Below are 26,127 nucleotides of genomic sequence, written 5' to 3'. Positions count from 1 at the left end.
TTAATACTCTTTAATCCTCATAACCAGATTCATTTTCATATATTCATCCTGCTAGTGCTCATGTTCTCTATAGTTTATCCAATAGCACCCTCATGCACCCAGGATAGAAATGGCATTAATATAAATTCCACGCAGGACAATTACACAAACTGATAAAAGACTCATTCAGCGAGCCTCATGGCCTTGGGTCGAATCCGGGATGTAAAAGTGCTGACTGTGGCCGGTATCTCCATAGGGCAACACACGACTGCCAGCTGCACGGCCCACGGCATGGAAGGGTTCAGTGGGTTCGGGGTCTGTGTTTCATCACTCTTCAGCTGGTCCATCAGGCACCAGGGGTTTGCAGCCAAAGCAACATATCATACATATCCTACATCCTCCCTCCGACCTGGCTGTACGCAAGCTTAGCTGTACTCTGTAGTGTGAAAAACAAGCAACAGAATGTGTTTCTGGACTCCTGAATCAGCAGTGGGGTTCGCACTTGCACACAGCTGCGGTTGCAGAGACGGGCCATTCCAAACTGGGTTGGAAACTGGATATGCTCAGCCCCACATTGGGCAGCAAATTAAAAAAAATATTTTAAAAAACATTCATGAAATATTCATTAAAATCACACACAACTTACAGTTTTTATTTGCCCCAATTGATACTGCCCCTACATCACAAAAACCGCAGTAAATGTAAACGTGTGATTTGTTAATCCATCAGTTATTTCTCAGATCAACAATTTCTCTCCCCGAATGTGGGCAGTTCTATCAATCTGAACAGATATTTATGTGGCATACCTGTCCACAAAATGATATGATCAAATGTTATCATTTTAACAATTAACTGATAATAATTGGTCCCACTAATCAATCAGCAATCCTGAACCAAAAGCACAATCTGCAATCCTGAGTCAATAGCACATCCTACAAATGAGGTTTTCCAATGATTTTGGGAAAACCAATAACCTACAGTTCTTTGACAGGGTTCTCAAAATTGCAACATCAAAGTTTTTTCCTTTGAACGTACACAATATGGTATTGGATCTGAGCATGTCTACTTAATTTGACATATAACAGGAGGCCAATATATACATATATTTACACCATTGATGCAAAAATTAATTTTATTCGAAAGACTTGATCAAAAATGAATGACAGGCACTTTAGTCTGAGTATGCATGTTCTTTTTCACACAATATACCACCTCCCCTATTCACAAGGAGAATTTTCATTTCTTATTTATAATCTGAGCTTTGTAGCTGTGAGGAATACAGCACAAGCACAAAAGTTCACCACTAGTAGGTTTGTAATTACATTCTGAATACCAGATTAATACACATGGATGTCCCAGAAAATTCCAGAAGTTCACATCAGGGTTTTGGAAGAGGTCTTCTGAACAAAAGTATGTGTGGTTCTGAAAGAAAGACAAAAAACATATCTATAAATATATAAAGTCATACTGTCTACTCTTTCAAGTTTAGGTTCAGATACAGATGCTTTAATATAGAACTGCATATAAATCCACATTTAAAAAAATGAATGCATGTATGCAATTATGAGATATTAAATTATTATTATACAGTGTATATGCACACATGCATAATAAGCATTTCATTAATGACTAGCTAACATATACTTGATTTTGAGTTACTACAGAGCGTCAGTTTTTAATCTACACAAGCAACTGCAGTCAAGAACTAAAGTACTGCAAAGAGTTGGTAACTATTCTTGGCTCAGCAGCGCTGAGCGTTATAGTGTAACTTATTTATCCAGAACAAACCTGGTTCGTGGATCATGTAATGCACCCATCCAAGACTCTGCTGCACCCCAAGTCGCCTCCACTCGTCCTCCGACATCAGGTGTGATTTGGGCACCTGTTTCGCCAATTCCCGAGGCAACACAACATGCCTATATAAAAACGAAATCCCAGTTGTTTACATGTATCAATTTACAATTATTTCAGTTATTTGTTTTTTCCATGTTTGAAAATAGTTGGGATTTCTTGGCAATAACGAAATAAGATGGTTTTCATGAAAGTAACTTGGCCAGCCACCTAGTCTAGCTAAGATAGTGGAAGACAATGGGACATTTTATCGTATTATTTACGTTCAGACCCGTTTGTGATTTACTTACGTTATCAACGTTAGCAAGATTCCATTCATAAATAAACTAATGCAAGCAAACAAATCAGTACCTTAGCAAAGTGAACTAGTCTATTAATTTCCGAAGTAAGATGCTTAGATAGTAAACCGACTTAAATAGCTAGCCACTAGCTAGCTAGCATTTTTAGAAGTTTTGATTTTTTGGAGAAGCTGATACAGACGAGTTTACAACATTCTCGGCATACGACATAGCCAACTGATCAAATGTAAGTATGTAGCCTTTTCGTGGTGACGTTATGCTTTCAGAGCAGCCAGCAGAACAATATTTCCAAGGCCATGCCATTCTTTATCATGAATACCGCGTGTTAGCTTGGTAGTTTGACTTTATTTACTGACAAGAATGCAAATGGTTTACCTACGACCATGACTTTTAAAACTATTCAAATAAATCTGCGCGAGTATACGTCAGCTAATTTTCACCTTTGCAGCTGCACAACACCCGTAGGTTTAGTCATCAAACTCTTATTTGCGTGTAAATGATGAGGGCGCATCCAGATGGCTAACCAGCTAGCTAACCAAGTTTTCAACAACTTTACCTGTATTCATAGTGCTCATCGGTGTACTTGTCTGAATAGTAGATTTGTTTATGTGACATTCTTTTATGCTGTTTGGTAAAATATTCAGGAGTGAAAATGTTAAACGAAAAGCTTTCCCTCTTGCGATAAATTTTTAAGTCTGTTAAGATACTTGCCACACACCTCCGTGGCTGGCTAAATAGCGGAGTTAACCGACACCGTTTTGAACATAATGTCGAGCAAGAGTAGATGGCCACCCATTGGACATAAATATCATGTGATCAGAACTAACCATTACACAGTAAGGGTTCCAACCAGAGACATTTTATCATGAGAGAAACCACGAATTCAAAGTAAGTAGTTCGATTCGCCATTTGAACTGTGGAACTAGTGTAGTTCCGGTGTTTGAACGGAACACACGCGGTATCTCCAACCCTTAGTTTCAATTAGTGAATTATCTTTGTGACGGGTCTGAGACAAAGGACGCATCCGAACAAGCAAAAATACACGCTCCGCGTACTAACTAGTAATATTTGTGCTTTTTAGTGTGTGACTATGCAGTAGGTTGGCAATATGAGTATTTTCACTTGATTGGTCTTGCGGACGAGACGGTTGAAGTTTGACCCTCGCTCAACCATTTTGAATATATAGTCATCATCCCTACAGCGTTTTACATAATGACTACCATTCGACACATTTTCATTCCGACTACACGGTAGCTATGAAAATTATGCCTTCGCATGTTATGGGGAGTCAGGCATTAAGACCCAGTTTATCTGGCTCCCTGTTGGAATTACCAGGAAAGAGTGTTCACCAATCACAGTCTGTTCTGTAATGCTATTCACTTCAAGTTCATTTCTGATTGGTAATCTGCTAAACCGACGCAACAGTGATTTGATGAAGTGGGCCGGTTCCCCTGTATTGGACAGTTTAATAACTTTGATTATTTCAGGTTAAAAAATTAAATAACATTTCAGCTGACTAAAATAGCCGTTGACTGGTGTTCTGAGTGTAGTTGAAAACCTTACCGAATATAGGAACGGCTCTTGACCACATAGGACAGAACAAAATGTAGTGTTCAGCAGTTGAAGGACTTTGTGGTGTCTTTAAAGGCCTGTGCAAACGTTCCTTAGTTGGTTTTGACATTTGCATGGACATTTGAGAAGGACCTACCCTTTGTGCATTGCAATATCCAGAGATTTAGTAGGACTGTGAGTGGAAACTAGTTGTATTCCATTTAGACAAAATACTTTCTTGCAATAGCTGTTGGCAACAGCAGTTCTTATCAAGAGGATAATAGATAGCTGCTGGTCATTTTGTGAAAAATACGAGTGCAACAACTCCATATGCCATTCAATAGCAGACTATAAATAGACAAATAATAACAATTCAATTTATCCATTTACATATTTAACATTTACCAGTTGTGCCAATTCAGCAAAAACATGATTTCTGAAACAATTTTGAATACCAAATGTACTCGGCAATATTCTCTAGTCACTACTTGGCCCTCCACAGCTGCAGGGGAACGGCAGTTGAGTCCATGTTGTTCTATATGAACACTTTCCCATATACAATATATGACCAAAAGTATCTGGACAGCCCTTGGTCTGGGGCTTTTTTTAATGGTTTTTGCTGGGCCTCTTAGTTCCAGTGAAGGCAAATCTTAATGCTACAGCATACAGCCACATTCTAGACAATTCTGTGTTTCCACAACAGTTTGGGGAAGGCCCTTTCCTGTTTCAGCAGGACAATGCCCCCTGGCACACAGCGAGTTCCACATAGAAATGGTTTTGTTGAGAATGATGTGGAAGAACTTGACTGGCCTGCACAGAGCCCTGACCTCGACCTCATCCGACACCTTTGGGATAAATTTGAAAGCCAACTGTGAGCCAGGCCTATTTGCTCAATCAGTGCCTCACCTCACTAATGCTCTCCTGGCTGAATGGGAGCAAATCCCTGCAGCAATGCTCCAACATCTAGTACAAAGCCTTTCCCAGAAGAGTGGAGGTTGTTATAGCAGCAAAGAATAGACCAACCCCATATTAATGCCCATCATTTTTAATTAGATGTTGGATGTCAGGTGTCCACATACATTTTGCCACGTAGTGTGCATTTCACATTAAAACACATACAGTTAGTGCCAATTACTCTCAACATGTTAGTGCTTTGCAATAACTAGCAGGCACAGTGGTAACTTTAGGATTGTATGACTTGAGATTTCATTAGAATAGTTTAACAGGTGCTCTTTCCAAAGCAACTTGAATGAAGTACATACGTACTGTAATAGAGCATACAAAGTACAGTAGCACAGGAGGATAATTGACTCACATGGCAGTCAGTCAGTAACCATGTGATAATGTGTGTGTGACTCAAATGAGTTGTAAATATTGTATGATCAGCTGACCTTAAAAGTTATTTAAACATAATTATTCAGTCCCTGTCAGATAACGATCAATGAAGCTTGCTACAGTCACTACCTATTTAATTTAATTTTGTACCTTTGTAAATCATTTGTTGGCTGCATAAGACAGTAATCCGATTTGCATAAAAAATGCAGATATTGACAGACCATTTCCTTATGATGGACGTTGCCACTGAAAGTCAATGGGACCTCTGGGAAGATTTTTCTTTATTTTATTGCTTTGATCCAGAGGAAGAAATGTAATTCTGTCACTTGTCCAGTCTTATTGGTTTTACTGATTATAGTTCATGCTAATTGTATGAAAGCATGTTCTATTGTATGAATCTTAGGTTTTTACAAAAAAAAGTTGAATACATACACACATACACATGCAGGCATGCATCTTGCAATGCCTCGGATATTTTTTTTAATTTCAAGTATTATGCTGGATCACTGCTGAATTAAGTTTTTCCACCTGAAATTCTCATCATAGTGATTTTTTCAGTTTGAACAGTGATTTATGTCAAACTGGAGTGATGCAGTAGTTGAACTGAACAATAGTTGCTGGCAAACTAGTGAATGACTAGTTGTTATCTTTAACTGACTATGTCTTATTCAATATATATATATATATATATAGAACTGTGATGAATGATGCATATAACATCTTGCATACAACACTTTCACATCACAACACAAGCAAATATAGCCCATCGTGTTAATGTAAAATAAAAAGAGATGTTAGAGCAACAAGATTATGTAGCTAGGCACAATTATGCACATGCAGTTATATACCTCAGTGTTTCTTAAATCAGAGTCCACTCCCTTTCATTATGCAAACAGGGCATCTGTCACAAACCGGATTAGTTTTAAACTGGATTCGCTCCTTCATTCTTTTTTAAATGAGTATGAGACTGCTTGTGAGAGCTGACAAGCTGGTCTTCTCTGTCAGTCTGGATGGGAGTATCCTTAAATGTTGTTTCTGTTTGCCTCATAGGAAAACATATTTTTGAAGAGAAATGTATGTCTTAATTATTTTTTCAGTTGTGCAGCTTTATAATCTTTCAATTGTGACAAGATACCATTGAAATAAGACACAGAATACTGTGATAGATTATATTTGTGTGTGTGCATGCTGATTATAAATTACTATTGATAGTAATCATTTTATTGTTACTATTCTGTTTCACAAAATCTGGATGGATGGTTTCTGTAATTTCTTTAAAATGTATCCCTGCCAGCATTTCAGCAGATTCAGGTCTGGTAGGACAAGTGATGCTTGCGTCATTAACTTGTCACTGTCAGTTGACTCATTCAGCTGGAACTTTACACATACTGACGTCAAAATTTCAAGCCTCTGAATTGGTGAACTTATGAGCTATTGCTTACCGTCATAACCTGTACTGTAGGACCTTTTCTCATTTCATCCAAACAGTGGGACATGATTAGATAGTAAGTGGCATATCATTCCACACATCATAATACAAAATGTCACCAAAGATTTGGTTCAGTAACATAATAACAAAAAATGTAGACATCACGAAATACAGCAAAATAGCAAATTAGTTACTTTACTCGCTAATGAAATATCTTAGCAGATTTGTTGTATGTCCAACAAGAGAGGCTAACATCTCTGTCATGCTCATACGAGTGTTGAAAATAGGCACTTTCGTGAAGTACTGATGCAGTAAGAAGAGGATTAGTGTTTATTTATGGAGTACATGGAGGAATCCTGCTTTTAACTGTAACCTAGTAACACATTTTATGACTGTCCCTCCCCTCCCCCAATATCCTGCCTTCATGTAACCTGAAATCAGAGAGGGCATGCACACAAACATGCCGTGTTACAGTTCGATGTCTCTCCGTGAGCACGTCTCACAGGAGCGAATGGCATTTGCTGGATTTAGACTGTCAGTCTTTTCAGCCAGCCCCCTCACCCCATTCTTGTTGCTATGCGGTCTTTGAAACTATGGTTACGGTAAAGGTGCCTTTAGGGAATGAGCTTCCTCTCATGACTTACCTCATTTTTATGTCCAATCATGGGGCATTGGTTGTGTTTTAGAATGGAAACATCCTGTTTACTAACCATCTTTAAATACAGATGGTTAAATTGTGGTTAAACAGTATAATGACACTAAACTATAGAAAGATTAGTTCATTCATGAACATTCATAAACAGCATATATAGAATCACAAGCATTATTTTATACATTCAAATTGTGACCATGCAGCTGATCTATAAGAAAATGACTCTTTTACTTTCAGTAAATCATGCTGCTGAGGTATATGTGTTTAGTATCTAATAAAAAGAAAAATCAAATCAAATACCAAAGGTCAGCAGTGGAACCACTGCAGTAATGGTTAAGGCTTTATTACAGGTTTTATAATATGTACAGCTTTAAATGTATATACATTCATAAAACATGCAAGCCCCATTTCTTACGCATTAGGCAGCAGTATAGCCTAATAGTTAGGGAAGAGGCAACCCAGTAACCTAGGTTTTTAGGTTGGATTTCTAGGTGAGGTACAGCAATTGTACACTTAATTAAGGTACTTAATCTAAATTGCTGCAGTAAAATATAGAATGTAAGTTGTGTAAGTAAGCTCTGGATAGGAGTGTCTGCTACATGCCTTAATGTAATGTAATATAGCCCTAATATAGTTTTACTCATTCCATGTGGCAAAATTTAAAGTCTAAACCAAGTTCAGGTTCTAGTGATCTGAAACAGTTGCAGGTTCTATCTATTTATCAGTAACTATTTTTGTCTATGATTTGGTAGTGGATTTCCACTGCTGAGATGGAAATGCATTATGGTGATGCATCAGCTGTGACTGGTGCAGTGTTTGTGCTCTCAAGACCTATTAATGATAATTTTCCTTTTCATTCCCTTCCTTAGAACATATAGTGATGTTTGTAACCTCTGGAGGCATATTCTAAATGCACAAGCTGATTTGGAGTCATTTGTAGAGTGTTTTCTCATTGTAGGCCACTGAATGTAGAACTGTTGTACTACACTTGCCCTGATACTAGCCATTGATACCAGCTAGGATAAGTTTAATAAGAAATCTGTGTATATATCTCAAATATTCTTCACTGCACTTAAATAATGATGGAGTCAATAGAGAAGGTATGCTAAAACTGAAATAATTATTTTTTTTTAAAACTATTACTATCACATAAACAATGCCCTTTGTGTGACTTTATGCCATCATTTTGGAATGAAGCACCATAGTTATGAAAATACAATACTATTATTAAATAGTCCACAATTGTTTGTCAACCTCTCTTTTCACAACTATTTTCTTTATAGCATAAATAATTTAGTCACATAAATATCAGTGAGGTTAATATTTTCTGCTAGCTGAAATGTGTGAAGTCAGGTGATATGGCAAAGGCAGCCATACTCTCTGCCAACCTATCTGACAGTTTAGACTGTTTGCTACCGACTGACTTTGTCATCATTGACATGTTGTGCAACAAGGTATTCATATATAGACGACACATTTATTTTGTTATTTGTCATGACTTGTAGAGGAATTTATTGTGAATTAATACATTGCCAAGTAATTCTTGATTGACTCACTTCTCCCTTCGACCTACTGTATGTCAATTTACTTGTAGTGTGTCTCTGCCCCCTCGTGGTGCTCATATTCCCCCTGATGAATGGTCCTGGCACCTGCTATCTCTCCAGTATTTATACATGACAATTATCTGCATCCTCTAAAACAGTTTGTAGTTGGGATGTATACAGTAGTACTTGTAACTATGTTTGTAGCCTCTTCTTTAATAAAGTTCTTTCCACAAATAACAGTTATGGTAACAGTAATAAGCTTATCATTATAAAACAAAGCTCCTTTCTTGATTTAGTGCTCTTAACCTCTTCCTTTACTTTTTTCTACTGTAAATTGCTAAATAAAAGACTTACGATTGCCTTTTCCATCTTGTAATTATTTCACAGAGCCTATTAGCTATAGGGCCTGTTTTAGATTTATGTATACAAATTTCGCGATACAAATTAAACGTTCCCTAAAAAATAAAACTTAGCTAATGAGATCCAGGAAAAAAAGGTAGCAAAACCTGCCTAGGACAGAGGCAATGGTTTGGTTTTCAATGTATCTCATTATCTTGAGAGATCATATACCAATTGAAGATAAATGTTGTACTGAAGAAATTATGAAACAGCTGTGGCTGACATTTTTGGAGTATTTAGTAAACACTTTTATCCAAAGCACCTTTCATAACTTGCATGCAATCCATTTATACAGCTGGATATCTACTGAAGCAATTCAGGTTAAGTATCTCACTTAAGGGTACAACAGCATCCCCACCTGGGAATTGAATCTACAACCACAGAGTTGCTAGCCGAATTCCCTAGCTATTATAGTGTAGTCTGTATGTATCTGGGCAGTAATACATTTTTTGTTGTTTAGGATCTGTTCTCCAGCACACTGAAGTTTAAATGAAACTATGAATATGTAAAGGGCAGTTAGTTTTAATTTCAGGGTATTTACATCCATAATGGTTGTAATGTAGGAATATTTTTTAAACATAGTTCCTCCATTTTAATTGGACAATCAGCTGCTGCTTTTTGACAAGTTGTGTGTTGTTGAATTATTAAGTTCATGCAACCTAATAAATCCTAATAAAAGGTTCATTTTGAGTTGATTTTGGTGTGGAATTTGCATTTGGAGTCTGTTGCTGTCTCTCAACAAGAGGACCAAAGAAGTCTCAATGCCAGTACAACAGACCATTAAGAGGCTGAAAAAATCTGAATAAATCCGAGACATTGGCAAAACATTGGATGTGATAAAAATAAATTGTTTAGTACATTGTTAAAAGCCAAAATATGCTAGTGGGCTCAGCAATAGCAAATAACCTGGTAGACTAGAGAACTGCAATGGATGACCAAAGAATACTTTTCTACCATCGAACAGATCAAGAACACACTGTCCAGGATGCAGGCATAGATGTGTCAAAAACTACTATGAAGAGACGACTACAAAAGCATCACCTCAGAGGGTTCATTGTAAGATGGAGACCACTGGTAAGCTTCAAGAACAGAACAACCATGTTCTGGAGCAAAGTCTTATGAACAGATGAGGCAAGTATTAACCTATATACAAAGTGATGGAAAGAGGAAAGTGTGGTGAAAGCAAGGAACTGCTCATGATGTGAAGCAGTCCAGCTCATCTGTGAAACATGGTGGAGGTAGTGCTATGGCTTGGCCATGCATGGCTGTTGCTGATGGCAACATCAGGATGAATTCTGAACCGTACAGAAGCATCTTACCTGCTCAAATCCAACCAAATACCTCAAAACTCTTGGACAGTGCTTCACTTTGCAGCAGGAGAAGGAGCTCAAACACACTGATGAAGCAACCAAGGAGTTTTTAAGGGCCAAATAGTGTAATGTTCTCGGCAAGCCAAATCAATCACCCAAACAACTGAACATGAATTTTACTTGTTGAAGACGAGACTGTAGGCAACAAGCCTCAAAACATCAAGAGCTTCTTATCATTCAGAATTGCATTTGGAAGAGCATGGTCTCACATGTTTTTTATAATGTCTCATATTTATGGCGCCATAGCAGTCTGAATATGGCTATGCAATCATAGCTTCAGAATATGACATATATAACAGTGTAACTGGCATGGACAAGGGGAAGGCATTGTCAGTATGAGCTATTTGATTGAAACCTATTGTGTAATGATTTAAGATTATCTACCATTCTCTTTTTCATTCTGATTACAGTGATGCAATAATACTTAAAGTAAGGAAAAATAAATCCATCCATATCAATTATTTTCAATGCCTGACCTTGTCTGATTCAAAAGACAGAAGACATTATTTTGTATTTATGCTGTGATTACTTCAGATTAAGGAAGACAAAATCTTATCTGTAAGAATGAAGACTATAACTAAACTCAAATAGAAAAAGGAAAGAATCACAAATTAAAATATTAAACCACTGCAGGTAGAAATTGTTGAAATAGGATTTTAAATGAAAAGGAATTAGTTTTCAAAAGCATAAATGGTACTGAAAACGAAATTCTATTTTGGGATTACAGAGTGACGCCCTCATATGTGGATGCTAGTTAATTTTATCATTGGTGAAATGTCCTGCTTTCCATAATTGTTTTCATTGAAGACATGCGTTCAATCACAGCTTGATTTGTGCTTTTCACTGAATCTTCTATCTCCCTCTCACTGGATACTGAACGTGCCTGTTATGGTGCAAGTCACGTTGCAGTGAGTGAGCAGGATTGCAGGAATTGTAGCCTTTGTTCAGCGATTGGCTGAAAAAGATTGCCCTCCACACCTACACACAGTACACCCAATATGCAGCACTTCCTGCTTCCTTAATTAGCCATCCTTGGAGAGAGTTGACAGATCCTAGTCACGATTATGCAGATTATCTCTCAAGGCCTTTTACTGTAGTGCGTTGCCAACAGGAAATACCCTCCTTTTTTCACTCCCCTCTCAATAGCCGTTGAATCTTTTTGTGTCTGTGTTTATTACTATTTTCATGCAAAACAGTAGCAGTCATCAAATAAAGACACATCTTTCAATATTTTTACCCTGCAATAAAGATAATATAGTATGTAATGACTAACTTCACATGATGAAATTTAATTTTACTATTTTGTTACTCTAATTAGTCAGAAAATGCAGCAGGTTATACCAAGAGTAAAGGGTTTGCCATTTTATGAGACATCCAATTTTGTGGAATGTTGAAGAAAGTCAGATCTGAATGCTTTTCATTTGTTGTTGATTGATGCAGTTTCCACATTGCACAATAAAAAGGTAATACATTATGAAATTGTTTTTACCCAGGTGGTTATTATAGTACTATCATTATTATTATGGGTCCAATCACCACATATTATTATTATTTTTATTATTATTATTACATAAACAACTTTTGGCTATTTTTCACTGTTGCCAAATTTAATTAAATATCTAAAGATCTAACCAGCTCAGAATTTCCCCACACTTAGGCATGTACTATATATTCACTGAAGTAAGTTCTTTCTAAACTGTGAAGAAAAAATAGCTGTTGGAAAAAGTTTGCAGTTTGTATTTTATTTCTGTTTTATTTTAAGATAACTTCTAGATAGAATTTTTGTAATAGCAAATTTGACTTACGTTAAATGGTAGCTATGCCTGCAGGCCTGGTAGAAATTCCAGCTACTAGCCTTAGATGGAATTAAGTTGGAACCAGCTTCTGCTCCAACTGGTTACCACTGGAATTTGGTGATGTGTCTGTTATTTGTACCGAGCTAGTTCACCAGCTGACCATGCTCTTGTCAGCATGGTTGCTATGTCAACCAGAATATTACAAGCTTGACCATCTGCAACCCAGCTGGACTAGCTTAAAACCAGATGGAACCGAGCTAAAATTCCCACCTGGGCCTGGTTGGCTAGTTAAATATTTCACTTGCTATTGCAGTTAGATTCTGTGGAGCCGGCTAGCCTCGCTACTATTTTCAAAGGACATTACTGTATGTCAAAGTCATGTGTCTAGTTCCATAGTATCACTACTACCTAGCAAACTAATTACTTTGTGTTGCGAGCCAGTGCTTAGCTAGTAGATATATTTTAAAGTGAAATTAGTTCAGCTTTGGACAATGTTAAGTTCGTAGTAAGTTGTCAGCTAGCTTGTTGATACTTTCTAAAGCCATATGAGTTTGCTTATGAAAATGCACTCCCCATGTAAAGAGCACAGTAAAAATGGGCCCATAAGAAAGACAACACTGAACTTGAAATGCTCTATGTACAGTATTAAAGAAGCACCAGTAAAGTAAATACTTTTCAAAACATTTTTTTCCGTAATTACAAATGCATACATAGCGCATTAGAAATACATACATGGGATAAATTAGAATTTGTTAGATATATTGTAGAGACTATATATAGCAGACAAGAATTCATCATGACAAGGAATGTGACATCCATATTAAGCTAAAACAGGTGTTTTGTACCATTATGTTAGATTTATTATCTTGTCCACCCCACCTCAATGTATTGCTAATTCACTGTAATTCACTAGCTAGCTTGTAGGTAGATAATATGCTTGCTAGCTTATTTGTTATAAGGTTTTTATAATAACTCATGAGCTTTTCTTACGTTTCACATATGATTGTTAGCTTATTATATTTATTAAAGGTGCAGCTTCTTCCTTTCTGTTAAATTAACCATTTTACAGTCATCAGGGTTATTATTTTTGTAATTAACATTCAGTGTGCTGAAGTTTTTCTTTGCAAGTCAGCTGACTACATTGGGTAGTATTTCTAGGTCTGGACCCTGACTCAACTGTTTACATTAAGAAATGCTGGTGAGTCACATGCAGCAGTAATAAAGTGATATAAGTGACTGTGATGTCATAAGATAATCTGCACTGACAAGGCATGACTGTCCCTTTGTCTGATTATGTATTCAGGTCTGCCAGCCAGTGGGGGGTGTTTATTAACGGTTCAAAAGATTTTTTTCCACATCAATTCCCCCAACCTCTCCCCTTATACAAGACAAGACTTTATATTATATAACCATGCATTGAAAATCATGAAGTTGTACTTGTGGAAGTGACTATTAAACAGATGACAAGCTGTTTTAAGATATTAGCCTGCCTGACTGGAGATGCAGCTAGAGGCACCACGAGTTACCACTCATTTGAAAGCAAGTCCATACAGTGAATTTTTTATATTTACAGAACAACAAGGTTTCATTAACTAGAAAATACAGCTGGTTCTCCATTTAGGGAATGAAAAAACATTCAAATTCCTGTCACAGCTATGTTTTAACAATAGGATGGATGACAATGTACTGACTCAACGGCACAGACACAATGTGCTGTCTTTAATTCACCATCTTTTCCACTGTTGCAGTTCACATACAGAACACTCAGAAGGCTGGGCAAATACATTGTAAGTTCTTATGACCAGAATTCATGTGAATGAGAGCAAGAAAAATGAGCAGTAGGGAGACAAATATGTATGTATTATAAGCCTTTAGATTTAAAAAAAATTAACATCATATAACATAAAAGTCCTAGTTCACAAAGCAGCTGACAAGGAAGATGTCATTTGAAAACCATTCTGTGAAATAGGAAAAAAAGTCAACACCTGCAAAAGGAATGGACTCTTCCACTATTCTGCAAGCCTTCCCTGAATGACTCATCCAGCTCTTTTCTTATTGGATACGACCATTCGATCCCAAGGGATTGCCTTGCAGAGGCAGAGAGGCCTCACTCCATTCACAGAAACATTGGTATGCAAGCCTGCTATTTCATTCACATAAAACGAAAATATTATTTGCATTTGCTCTTCAGCTTTTCCCCCCTTTTTTCCTTCAACGCAGCGTAAACGGGGAGCTCTCATTCTTCCTTTTGTCCTTTGCTTTCGTGCCGGTGAAAAGAACAAATGAGCTTTTTGTGTTTTCCAGGCAGCAAGGCAGTTTTTAACAAGATATTGGGAGGGACTGCACTGCGAAATCTGTAGCAGGATGTGAGAAGCCTTATGAATGACTGTCAATCACCAGCTACCCGCTCCTCTGGACATTATCATGAATGGTTTTGCTCTGTGTATAGTCTGCTCTGACAGCCTTTGGTTTAAGGGATGGTGAATATTTCTTTCTAAGCATGCAGTAATCGTTGTGCAGTGGGTATCCGTTTAGCGTGTGCTCATCTTTGAATGGTAGTTTTGTGTGTTTATTAATAATTCATCAAGATAATTCAGCACAGGCGCTAAATTAGGCTTAGTAATTTTCTCAGCAGTACGAACGTAACAGCCTCAGAATATTGGTCGCTGTATTGGTGTCTGCTTTCTTTTTGTATGAGGTATTTACAAAAAAAAACAAAAAAAAAACCAAATAATTTTAAATTGGACAAATCATTGCATGTCATTGTATTAAAAAAAAAAAATCTGAATTTACAAGAAATGTGCTTGCATTATATTTGGATATGTTAGCTGCAATTTCTACCATAACAAGGTGGAGAACAATGCACTCTTCTTTGTTTAAATTATGAAATATTTTTGTCCTGTCTGTAAGTGGCACAGTTTATCTCCACCTAGTATTCTGAATTTCAGATTACAAAAAATCTTCACAATGCAGCTAATCTAGTATAGTATCTGTATTTTTCATATATTATATGAAATATTTATTAGAATTTGATTGGGTTTGAAAATGTTGCAGTGTATTAACTGTAAGCAAGAGGAACTCTCATTATTAACGGCAAATTTTATGACAGCATAAAAATAGTGTTTGCTGGTATGCACCACAAATAATATAGTTTCACGATAATCAGTTTTTGACTTTCATAGTATTACTCCTGGGTGAATCAAACAAATATCTGTTTGCTAGTCACCTATTATCATATAATTAAATTATTAATGGCCAAATGCAGATTATTTTTGTTTCTTAAAAATACACTCTTTGTGTGAGCTTGGTAAATGCAGAAAGAGATTTTATGAGGGAGGAGATACAGGATTCAGGATTCAAAGAACATTTGCTCCCGATCACAGCATTTTCTGTAATTTTTCTTGCTTTCCCACTGATGAACTATGAAAGTATAACATTCCTGCGGTGGAGAGGAAATATCAGTCTAGGAAATTTGAGAATTGATTGGTTCTAGTGTGCTGTAAGTGGGAGGATTTTTTTTTTTTTTTTTGCTACAGGAAGTGATTTGCAGTGTTCAGTGAGCCTTTTGTTGAGAAGGGTCTTCTCAGATCTGTGAGTCATGCTTTTGCTGCGAGCGGGTAGGCAACTGTGAGAGGGCTCGGGATCTCAACCATATTCCACCTCTCTGTCTCTGGACCTCGCTGGTGAAGGACAGCATATCGGCAGCTTTTTGAGTCTGTTTTTTCCCTTTCCTGTACAGCTTTAATGGATTGTCTGTTTTCCTCCTTTTTTCCCCGCTAAACTGGATTGCAGCTCTGGCTTCTTCATAGCAACAACAACCTAAAGCCAGAACCACAGCAGGAAAAATTACATCAGGCTGCCTGTGATTGCTATGAGGCATTTGCTATGTTAAAGGAGGGGATAATTAGCTTGGCATCGCATCTGCCAGTGCGCATGTAGGCAGGCAGATAGAAGGGCATGCTTCACCGTACCAAATACAACCGCTTCAGGAATGAGTCAGTGACGTCCGTCGATGAGCTTCTCCACAACCTCTCCATGAACCCCAAGGTCTCGGCAGCCCCTGCACCCTCTGCCGAGCCCCCTTACTCCCCGCCGGCCGAAGCGCTCCACGCCGACCCCGAGGATGGCGGCACCACCCTCTGCACCCTCATCAACAAGGTGTCCCACCTGAAATTCGCCAACACGGGCAGCCTGCTGGGCATCAAAAGCCTCCCCTCTGCCGTCAAAGACCTGGCCGTGTCCAGGCTGCAAGGAGGCGGCTCTGGCGGCGGCTCCGGCGGCCCCGGTCCCCCCGCCACCGCGGCGGCGTCCAGCGGTGGCTCCTGCAGCCCCGCCGCTGGCCCCCTCTGCACACAGCAGGACCTGGGCAGCATGACCACCAGCACGGGGAAAAAGGGCAGGCTGGAGGACGCGCATCTGGGAGGGCAGGACTGGAATCCCAGCGGCAACGTTGTCAATAAACCCTCCAGAGGATGGCTGCACTCCAGCGAGAAGATCTCTGGACCTGGCGTGACGTACATCGTAAAGGTTGGTCTCTTGTCTCCCGTTCTCTCTTCCCCATTCTTTCTTTTGCCTCAATGACTGAGGTGTGAAAAAAAACGACAGCTGCATCACGCTCTCCTGTTTGAGACATTGTAGAGGGATAATGTTCTAGGAAAAGGGAAGAGATGCAGCTGTTAAATAATTCATGCAACAGAGAAGGTCACGATTATAAAATTGGAAAAATCTAGATCGTTCAACAAAAGCATTCATCTTAACCTTTTGTGTGAAGAGTGTTGTGTTGCGTCCATATTTTCTCCCATCCCCTCCCCCCCCCATTTGTGTTCTTTCTCCTGAATGTTCATATATCCCTTACAGGTCTGTTCGCATGCGTGTGCTGCATGTTTATAAATGCCATACAGTGTGTCATCAGTGCTTGTTTTTCAAGCCAATGGCTTGTTATCCTTGTGATACTGATAACACGAGACGTGAATAGCCATCAGACATTCAGCACACTACTTCTCTCCATCTCCATTCTGTGACAACTCCAACGTACCAGTATATTTTGTCTGTGCTTCTGCACCCCTCATAGATGCAGTCGTATGCTATGTGAGTAACCATGGGGATAGGTGTACGACATGCGTGTGCTTATGATGAAGCTGTAATGTAAAACAGGATGAACATACATGTAGAGGAGAATTGACAGTGTATACACACATTACATGTTCATATTGTGTGCAGTAGTCCTTGCTGGTATATATAGCTTGGATTACCTGTTTTTGGATTACTTCAAGGTTTAAACATTTAAACATGTAGCATACTATTACATTTTTATGATATTACACCATGATTGAATGTATTTATAGTGTTTTTTGCATTATATGTACATAAGTTTGAAACAGACTTCTTGTGTCAGGATCACAATGCTGCAAATGATATCTATCCTTTCCACTCAGTGAACATGAAAACAATATCGTAAATGTTTGAGGAAAAACATAAAAGTAGATGTATATTCAGTATTTTGGCCTTGTTTTTGTCGTGAATACAAATAGTATGCATTCTGATTTAGAATGGTAAACAATTTAACAAAAATTACAAATCAAGATTGATTTGAATATTATGCCCATTTTTATTGTTACATTTATGCTTATCTTAGATTGGGTGACTTGTAAATAGTTTTACTGGGAATCAAAGTGGATTGCAAAAATATTGATTTGATGGGAAGGTAATGGAGTTTTTGTATTTTTAAATCCCCCTTCATATAACACTGTGAGTGCAGTTCCCACACTATCAACAATTAGGCTCTGGAGCAGTGAACATCTGACATGCTCAGTCGATACAGTGTGGAGCACATTCTCACCCCACTTTCTCCAGGCTGAGTATTGAGTGCAGTGTGCAATTCTGCTCGCAGCACTTTTAATTAGTGTCATGTGCCTGGCCATACACATCATGCACCATTAGGTTAAGAGGAGCATGATGGAAATCGACAGTCTTCCCTGACACACATTCTGAAGGCAGAGTAAAAAATGTGAATATGTGATTGTGAACATTTTGTTTTTGAATGTATGTGTTTATTAAAAATCTAATTGTATCTACCAACAGATTATGTTCTGACAGGTCGAATAGTGTTATGGAACCCATACTGTAAGCAGAATATTTCAGGATGGTGATAGAACCATTCATGATTAGCTGAAAGTATTTTTTTAATTTAACACATGCAGTTTATTAATAAGATGTTCATTCAAGGGATGTTTCTCTCATGAGACAAAACTTAAACCAGACCTTTGAAGCCACCTTCATTTCATTTCATTTTAGTTTTAATCAATGGAAATGTTTTGTATTGGAGAATAGCAAAGATATAGCACATACTGTTAATAAAGTAGTATTCATTATTTTCTTGATTTTGATCTTGATGTAAATTTGTATTATACTGTAATTCACAGAACTTCAAGTAACTTAAAGGGAATTTTACTTATCTACAGTTACAAGGGAAGTACTGCATACTGAATCCATAAATATGACATTTTCTTCAAGAAAGGAAAATCAATTAAAAACAAAAACACATTAAATAACATTAAGGATTTGCCGAAAGTAAAACAAACAAATTCCGTTTATTTTTCTTCCAGTAATGCAATGGTTTCTTAAATGGTGAGCTTGTTGTAGATATGCATATATCACTGTGCACCTCTCTATTTTCTACACAAGAAAAAACCTGTTTAATATCTCTGTAATCACTTCTGAGAGTAGTGGTGTAACACTGCAGAGTTAGTCAATGTGAGCATTTAGAGTACAGACCGAAGGATTAATTGAATTACATATAACTGTAGATCGCAGACATTTCAGTATGTATACAAATGTAAATATAATCATTCCTTTCACATAATCACTTTAAAGAAAACATAAATATATTTGTCTTTGGATTCTGTATTCTAATGTTTTCATTCATTTTAATTCAGTTAGATTTACACATATTTAATTTCGGAACAATATGAATCTTAAAAATATTTTTCACCGAGGTAGCCCCATTACTATGTATGACAGTGGTTGTTCAACTAAGAAAAGTAACTTGTTTTAAGAGAAATGCCTCTTTGAGTGCAAAGTCATATCTTATTAACCATCTATGGGCCAGTGCTTAATATTTCCCAACCTGCTCACACCTGAGAACTTGGATATATGCAATACCATAACATCCTCCATATAATTCCAGTGCATATCACTTTAAACAGCAGAACACCAACCTCTGTACAAGGCCCAACCCTGTACTTGATTTATTCCAAGTTCTGAATGGGAAACGGTGTTGCAGAGCTCAGTCTACTATGGACAGTTATGTCACCCTGGAGTTCAATGCGAAGTCCCTTTCACATCAACTTTAATATGTAAATGTTGGACAAGTAATAATGGAATTTTTCATGGCTTTTCCCAGGCATTTTGTGGATTAAACTGTGTTTATCTGGATGTGATGAATCAAGCTTTATTGTGATTCATATAACCAGAGGAGGGGTCTGTTTCGAGCACAGAGTTTTATTGTATATTGCTGATCATGTTATACTGTCCCTGAGCTAGTCCATGCTCTCATCCATTTCTTTACACATTTAATTTTTCCCTGTCCAACACCGGCAACCCCAGGTATTCCATTTTGTGTTATATCCAGACCTTTATTGCTTGATTCAAGCGATTTGGCATTTAAATTCATAGGTTATAATCCAGTACAAAAATTTCCTAACTGCCTTAACATTCCTAGTTCTGCTTATCAAAACAGCCAATTCTCATTAACATCACACATTGAGAAGTAGAAGCAATACTTCTATAGAAGTTTCATTTTTTTCAAACTGAGTTCATACTGTAAGTGCTGAAGTATCCATGATTAGCAAATAGAAAAGGCCATCTTTTTATCTGTGGAACTAGTGAAATATGCTGCCTTGCTTTCAGAATGCAAATCCAGTAAATGATAAATAAAATTAAAACAATAAGCACAGTTGAAAAGAAAAGAAAGTGTGCATCTGGATGGATAGAAGTCAGTAATGAGATGAATGTTGGACTGTCTACACGATAAACAGAGCATTTTTCTGCCTTTAAATGGCCATTTGCCTCATATATCTTTACTTTCCTTTACTTTTCAAGTAATATGTGCTCTCTACTCTTGCCCCACCCATTTCCCCTCAGTATGATCTTAGATTAACTTTGAAGCTATCCAGCTAATCTCTCTTTGAAAATAAATGATGCTTTGTTATTAGACAATTAGTATGTTGCTATGCATTTTATGCATTTCGCATTTTGTTTGCTCAGTTATTTTACTCCTGTATGTGTGCCCTTCTGGTACTGATAACATTCAAAAGTTAAAGTGATGTTAATTAGCAAGCTAGGCACTTGCAGATAAGCTAGCTAACTACTGTAGCTAAGTATCTTAGTCCCACTAACTTTTTTTAAAAAGCCAAAATTGTGGGCCAGTGCATCATATATACATCATATACAGTATATGTACATATATATTCTGTAATTCTGTTGTAAATTTGAAATAATAGCTTGTTTTACATATTGGTAAAAATGTTTAACAACATTCATGTAAAACGTGATATGATTGTGACTTGCATCATTAATCACAGCCTAGTTTCCCCAAAACCATAGTAACAAATTTTGGACTGGTGACATGGATTGGCTCTAAGATTTAATAATGTTGAAATGGTTATGTGAAATTAGGCCATGGTCAATATTATTTCTCTTCCCAAATATAGATCCTTGTTCTGCAGTTGAGAAATTTTTGCTTTTAGACTATATATGTCCCAAATATGTTTTGATATATTTTGTCCGTCTCTGCCTGCTAATTAATTCCAAATTATGGGTAAAGATAATGGATAAATGTGTTTTAAATCAAACGTATACTTATTATTATTATTATTATTATTATTATTATTATTATTATTATTATTATTATGTACTTTAATGGGTCATGGTTGTGATCCATCATTGTCAGACAATCTGTGAAAGGTTGTAGACAAAGAACTGAGGAATGAGAGAACACGGGTTCTGTGCCATTTTGAATCATAATCCATGGGAACATGCATAGAATGGAACCTATCTGGCTCATGTAAATATTACTATCAGGCATTGCCTCTTGACTCCCGGTCTCCAAGGTTCAGCTCTGCTATATGTACAAGATACAACTTGTCTCTAAAATGCGTTTGTTCATGGGGGGAGGGGTCGAGGGGAGGAGCTTGTTAGCATAGCCTGTCATCCCTTTTGTGCTGAAACATAATGATTCTTTATGTAGGTCATAGATGTACATTTGGATGGTGTCATGACATTTGCCAGCAGGGAGTATTCCATTGTTTGTGTTCCTTGCTTTTGTGTCACCATATACAGAACTGGGTTTAACTGCATGGTTCTGACCTTTTGACCCTGCTATTAGCCTGTTGGGTTGTCCATATAGCATACTCCAGAGTTCTTCACCAATACTTCATGGGGCACAGATTCATTTTGTAAATGCTGCATATAGGCCAAAATGTTCCTCTGTTTATAAAAGTATGCAAATGCTGTACTGTGAAAACATAGTAGATGATTTCTTATAATATTCTCTTTCTTATTATTTTGCCTCTAATGGGAGGTATGCCGACATGGTGCAGTTGCAGACCTGGACATACAGTGCCCTTGTTCTTGGCACCTTTGATAAAGATGAGCAAAAAAAGGGGTCTTTGACCGTTCCTCCATACAGAATCTTTCAATGTCATTCAGACACTCTGGTGCGCATGTGCAGACTGCCTTCAACAGCAATAGCAAAACAGTAATTCTTTGGATAGGTAACCATTTCTTGGTTAAGTTTGGGGAAGGCTTGATATCATTGATCCCAAGACCCATTTGGGAGGGTTGTGCTTCCTGTGGAGGGGGGCTTGTATTTGGTCCTTGCTGGAGTTAATGATTTAATTTTACCATAGGTATAACATCCTTTTAAACATAAACAGCCTTTTTCTTATGCCAAACCCACCACTGCTGTATTTGGTCAACATACTCCTTTTAAATCTCATCTTATCTTAACACCTGGTTTCAATAAAAGTTCCAATACTTCCAATGATTGGAACTAGGTATTCAGACCAATTAAGACTGAAATTGGGCTTTATGTGCATACCAGCAGCGGGATTAGTATCGGAAGAAGGGTGAAAAATAAAGTTTAGTCCATTGTTTTCTGCGTGCTATAGGACTACCAGAGGTTCTATTTATATGTTAGACCATTCTTTACAATATATAATATATTTTACAGATAAATAAATAAAAATCTTAGAAACTAGCATGCCAGCTAAGCAGGACTGGCATACTGAAATAGCCTGCAGCTTTAGCAGCTACAGATGAACCCACTTTCTCTTTCCCTTTAAAGAAATAAACATATGTTTATAAGATGCATAACTGTTATCAAACTATATATTAACTACAGTTTTACTTCCATTTTACATTAAATTTATTTAGCAGACACTTTTATCCAAAGTGACGTACAATAAGTGCATACCGAAGGTCATTGGAACAACTACAAAACACAGGTCCCCTGAAAGTGGGGAACAAGATAGAAAGATACAAGTGATAAGAGTGATCCTATATTGAGAGTAGTGACAGTTAGTTCAGGTACAGTCTGAAGACATGCATCTTCAGACCATGGCAGAAGATGGGCAATGACCAAGTGGTTCGTTGAGGAATGGGGAGTACGTTCCACCACTTGGGAGCTAGGGTGGAGAAGCTCCATAGTTGGGTCGAGCAAGAACCATTCACACAGATGGCAGGAAGTGCAAGTTGCCTCACTGCAGCGGAGTGGAGTAGTCAAGCTGGGGTGTAGGGTTGAATCATGTCCTGACAGCTGCAGCATAGGCCAGGGTGAGGGCTTTGAACCTGATCCTGGTGGCGACCACTGGCTAGTCGAGTGACCTCAGCAGAGGAGCGACAGACTGGTCGAGCAGCAGTGTTCTGGATAAGTTGTGGTGGCTGTATAGCACAGGCTGGCAGGCTTGCAAGGAGGGAGTTGCAGTAATCTAGACGGGAGATTACCATGGTCAGGTATGGCTAAATCTTCCTGATGCTGTACAGGAGGGATCTGCAGGACCATAATGTTGCCATGATGTGCTCCATGAAGTACAGCTGGTCATCCAGGACCACCCCCAGGCTCTTTGCCGAGTGAGAGGCAATCACTGTGGTACCATCGACAGTGATGGAGAGCTCCTGTAGTAGGGAGGTCTTTGAGGGATGAACAGCAGCTCAGGTGGAGCTTCAGGTGATGCCTGGTCATCCATGTCGAGATGTCAGCCAGACAAGCAGAAATTCTCTCAGTAACTTGTATGGCAGAGGGAGGGAAAGAGAAGAAGAGTTGTGTATCATCAACATAATTTTGAAAAGAGAAGCCATTTGAATTAATGACAAAGCCAAGGGATTTAGTGTAAATGGTGAACAGCAGAGGCCCCAGTACAGATCATGGTGGAACTCCTGTAAAAAGGAGATGAGGTGCAGAGACAGACCCCATCCAGTTGACCTGGTAGGACCTATCTACAAGATAGGAAGCAAACCAAGAGTGGGCAGTCCCAGAAACGACTATATCAGCCAATGTGGAGATGAGTAGTTGGTGGTTGGCCATGTCAAATGCTGCAGACAGGTCTAAGAGGATCAGGACAGAGGAGAGGGATGAGACCTTTGCAGTGGCAAGTGCCTCCATCACAGCCAGGAGGGCAGTGTCGATTGAGGGCCGGTTCGAAAGCCAGACTGGTGAGGGTCGAGCAGGTTGCTCTGATGGAGAAAAGATGACAGCTGATTAAGCTCTGCTCATTCAAGGGTTTTGGACAGATCCGCATTCAACACTTTGTGATATCAGACGGGGTAACACAAGCCATCTTAAAGGGGAATTTCACTTATAACACTTCTGGGGTCATTTTCACACCTACCCCGGCTTTGTGTGTACCCCAGACAGCTTTTAGGTTGCTTGCTTCAATATTTAGATATTTAGATATACCCGCGTAAGCAAACCCCCCCCCCCCATCCAATAGAATCCCATTCAACATCGAACTCCACGTTAGACTCATTGTAAACACACGTCCCTGCTTCTCATGACTGATATTGTCCTTCTAATGAATGTGTCGCCCTTAATAACATTAGGTTGGTCGTAGAAATAGTGTTGTATTACTACTAGTTAGTGAAACCGAAAATGTCTGAGGATGAAATAAATGGATGGTGGCCACCCTATAACAACAGCCAGCAAGCTGTCTAATTGTTACCGTAGACATCCTATGTATCACAGACAGACGCGATAGCATTAGCCAGCCCGCTTAGAACCTACCTCTACCAATTATGGTTCTACCAACAATGGGAAAACGGTGGGTACAGCTCTAGGCTTCAGACGGTCGCCTTGGTAGTTGCTGGCTTCAAAGTGGTCGCTACATACCCTTAGTTTTCGTTTGCAAACTTCTTTGGCTGTTATGTTGGGGTGTCTGATTACATCCAGCCATGTCTGGCACAAAGTTGCATTGCGTGGAAAACTATGAAAATGTGCTTTCAAGGCAAGTTTAACGGGGGCATTATAACAACCGGGTACAATGCACCTCATTATTACACCGATATCACATCAAACGAAAGCGTGCAGATGTTAATTTTTTCTATCTCAATGCTAAGTTAACGGAATGTTTTGCTTCGCTTCTTCTCGATTTTGCCGCGAAACGAAATCGAAAAAGAAAAAAAACGGAAACCATACTGCTATGTGGACATGAGCTAAAAAAATAGGTCTTTGTTTCTAACGTTAGACATTTAAAAAGAAATAACTCATCGAAAAATGAAGGGCGACACATGCATTAGAAGGACAATATCAGTCATGAGAAGCAGGGACGTGTGTTTACAATGAGTCTAACATAGAGTTTGATGTTGAATGAAGCAACCTAAAAACTGGGGTGCACACTGGGGGTCTGGGGTGCACACAAAAGCCCGGGTAGGTGTGAAAATGACCCCAGAAGTGTTATAAAGTGAAATTCCACTTTAAAGTCAGAGGGAACATGACTACATGCACGGGAGGCATTAATAATGGAGGACAGGAAAGGAAGGAGCTCACTGGATATAGACTGACGAGCTGCAGATAGGAGGGGGTCTAGCAGACTGCTTAATGCTCCAAAAAAATAAAATAAAATAAAATAAAATAAAATAATAATAATAATAATAATAATAATAATAATAATAATAATAATAATAATAATAATAATAATAATAATAATTCATGACAAAAAACAGGACAATGTTTTGAATCATTGGGGATCTTGGTGCATTATCCTACTAGAAGTATCCATTTGAAGAAGGATAGACCTTAGCCATAAAGGTATGGTCAACAACAGTTGGGCTTAGGTATGCTGTAGCATTCAAATGATGCTCAATATGCATTAAGAGGCCTAATGTGTGCCAAGAAATCATTCCCCACACCATTTCACCACCAGCAGCCTGCACCATTGACACATGGCAGGATGGACTCCAAATTCTGAGCCTACCACCAGCATGCCAGTGCAGAAATCGAGATTTGATAAAATTAAGATAAATTAGATGTCTGAGTGACAGTGTTTTTGTAAAAACCTCTATACAAATACATTTTAATTGACCTGAATAGAGTTTCTAATGACCTTACAAAAGTTTCCGATAACCCGCCAGCTATTCAGTGGCTAGTATAGGGTATCAACTGGTTAATGGTTCAAGAACGAGTGCAATAGTATCTGGCTTACTGCATGCAAATGGATTTTATTTATTTTGCACAACTTGCAATTTAACAATAAATCACACAAAGACAACAGTAGACCAATATTACAAACAAACAAATGTTAATTAAGGTCTGAGATCAACACAGAGGAGGAATCATATGTCAGGCAAAGAAAAGACAGCCCTTACTGCTGGCTGGATGTCAGTAAAAATATAACACATGCATTCTTAAGTGCAAATTCCAGTGGAAA

At 38.1% G+C, this 26,127-nt stretch overlaps 2 protein-coding genes across 3 annotated transcripts in view; one reads left to right on the top strand and one right to left on the bottom strand.

Annotated features, from left to right (window-relative positions):
• Positions 1-1,093: 1,093 nt before the first annotated feature.
• On the bottom strand, positions 1,094-2,902 carry zgc:86839 (Cyclin-dependent kinases regulatory subunit 2-like). Its single transcript, XM_064308417.1, has 3 exons — positions 2,686-2,902; positions 1,768-1,895; positions 1,094-1,401 (listed from the first exon to the last, which is right to left on the bottom strand). The coding sequence occupies exons 1-3, from the start codon at positions 2,742-2,744 to the stop codon at positions 1,358-1,360; spliced, it is 231 nt and encodes a 76-aa protein (XP_064164487.1). The 5' UTR covers positions 2,745-2,902; the 3' UTR covers positions 1,094-1,357.
• Positions 2,903-14,272: 11,370 nt separating this feature from the next.
• shc3 (SHC (Src homology 2 domain containing) transforming protein 3) overlaps positions 14,273-26,127 on the top strand; it is a 30,019-nt gene continuing 18,164 nt past the window's right edge. Inside the window, exons 1-2 of one of the 2 annotated variants that reach the window (XM_064308178.1) lie at positions 14,273-14,335; positions 15,998-16,732. In XM_064308178.1, the coding sequence (XP_064164248.1) occupies positions 16,163-16,732 (570 nt within the window). In that variant the 5' untranslated portion in view covers positions 14,273-14,335; positions 15,998-16,162. Of the gene's footprint in view, positions 16,733-26,127 lie in introns of both variants that reach the window. The other variant, XM_064308177.1, reaches the window with a different exon arrangement.

This window comes from Anguilla rostrata, chromosome 14 (assembly GCF_018555375.3).
Source record: "Anguilla rostrata isolate EN2019 chromosome 14, ASM1855537v3, whole genome shotgun sequence".
NCBI lineage: Eukaryota > Metazoa > Chordata > Actinopteri > Anguilliformes > Anguillidae > Anguilla > Anguilla rostrata.
Note: the sequence above shows the minus strand (reverse complement) of the source record. Positions and strands in the feature narration are given on the sequence as shown.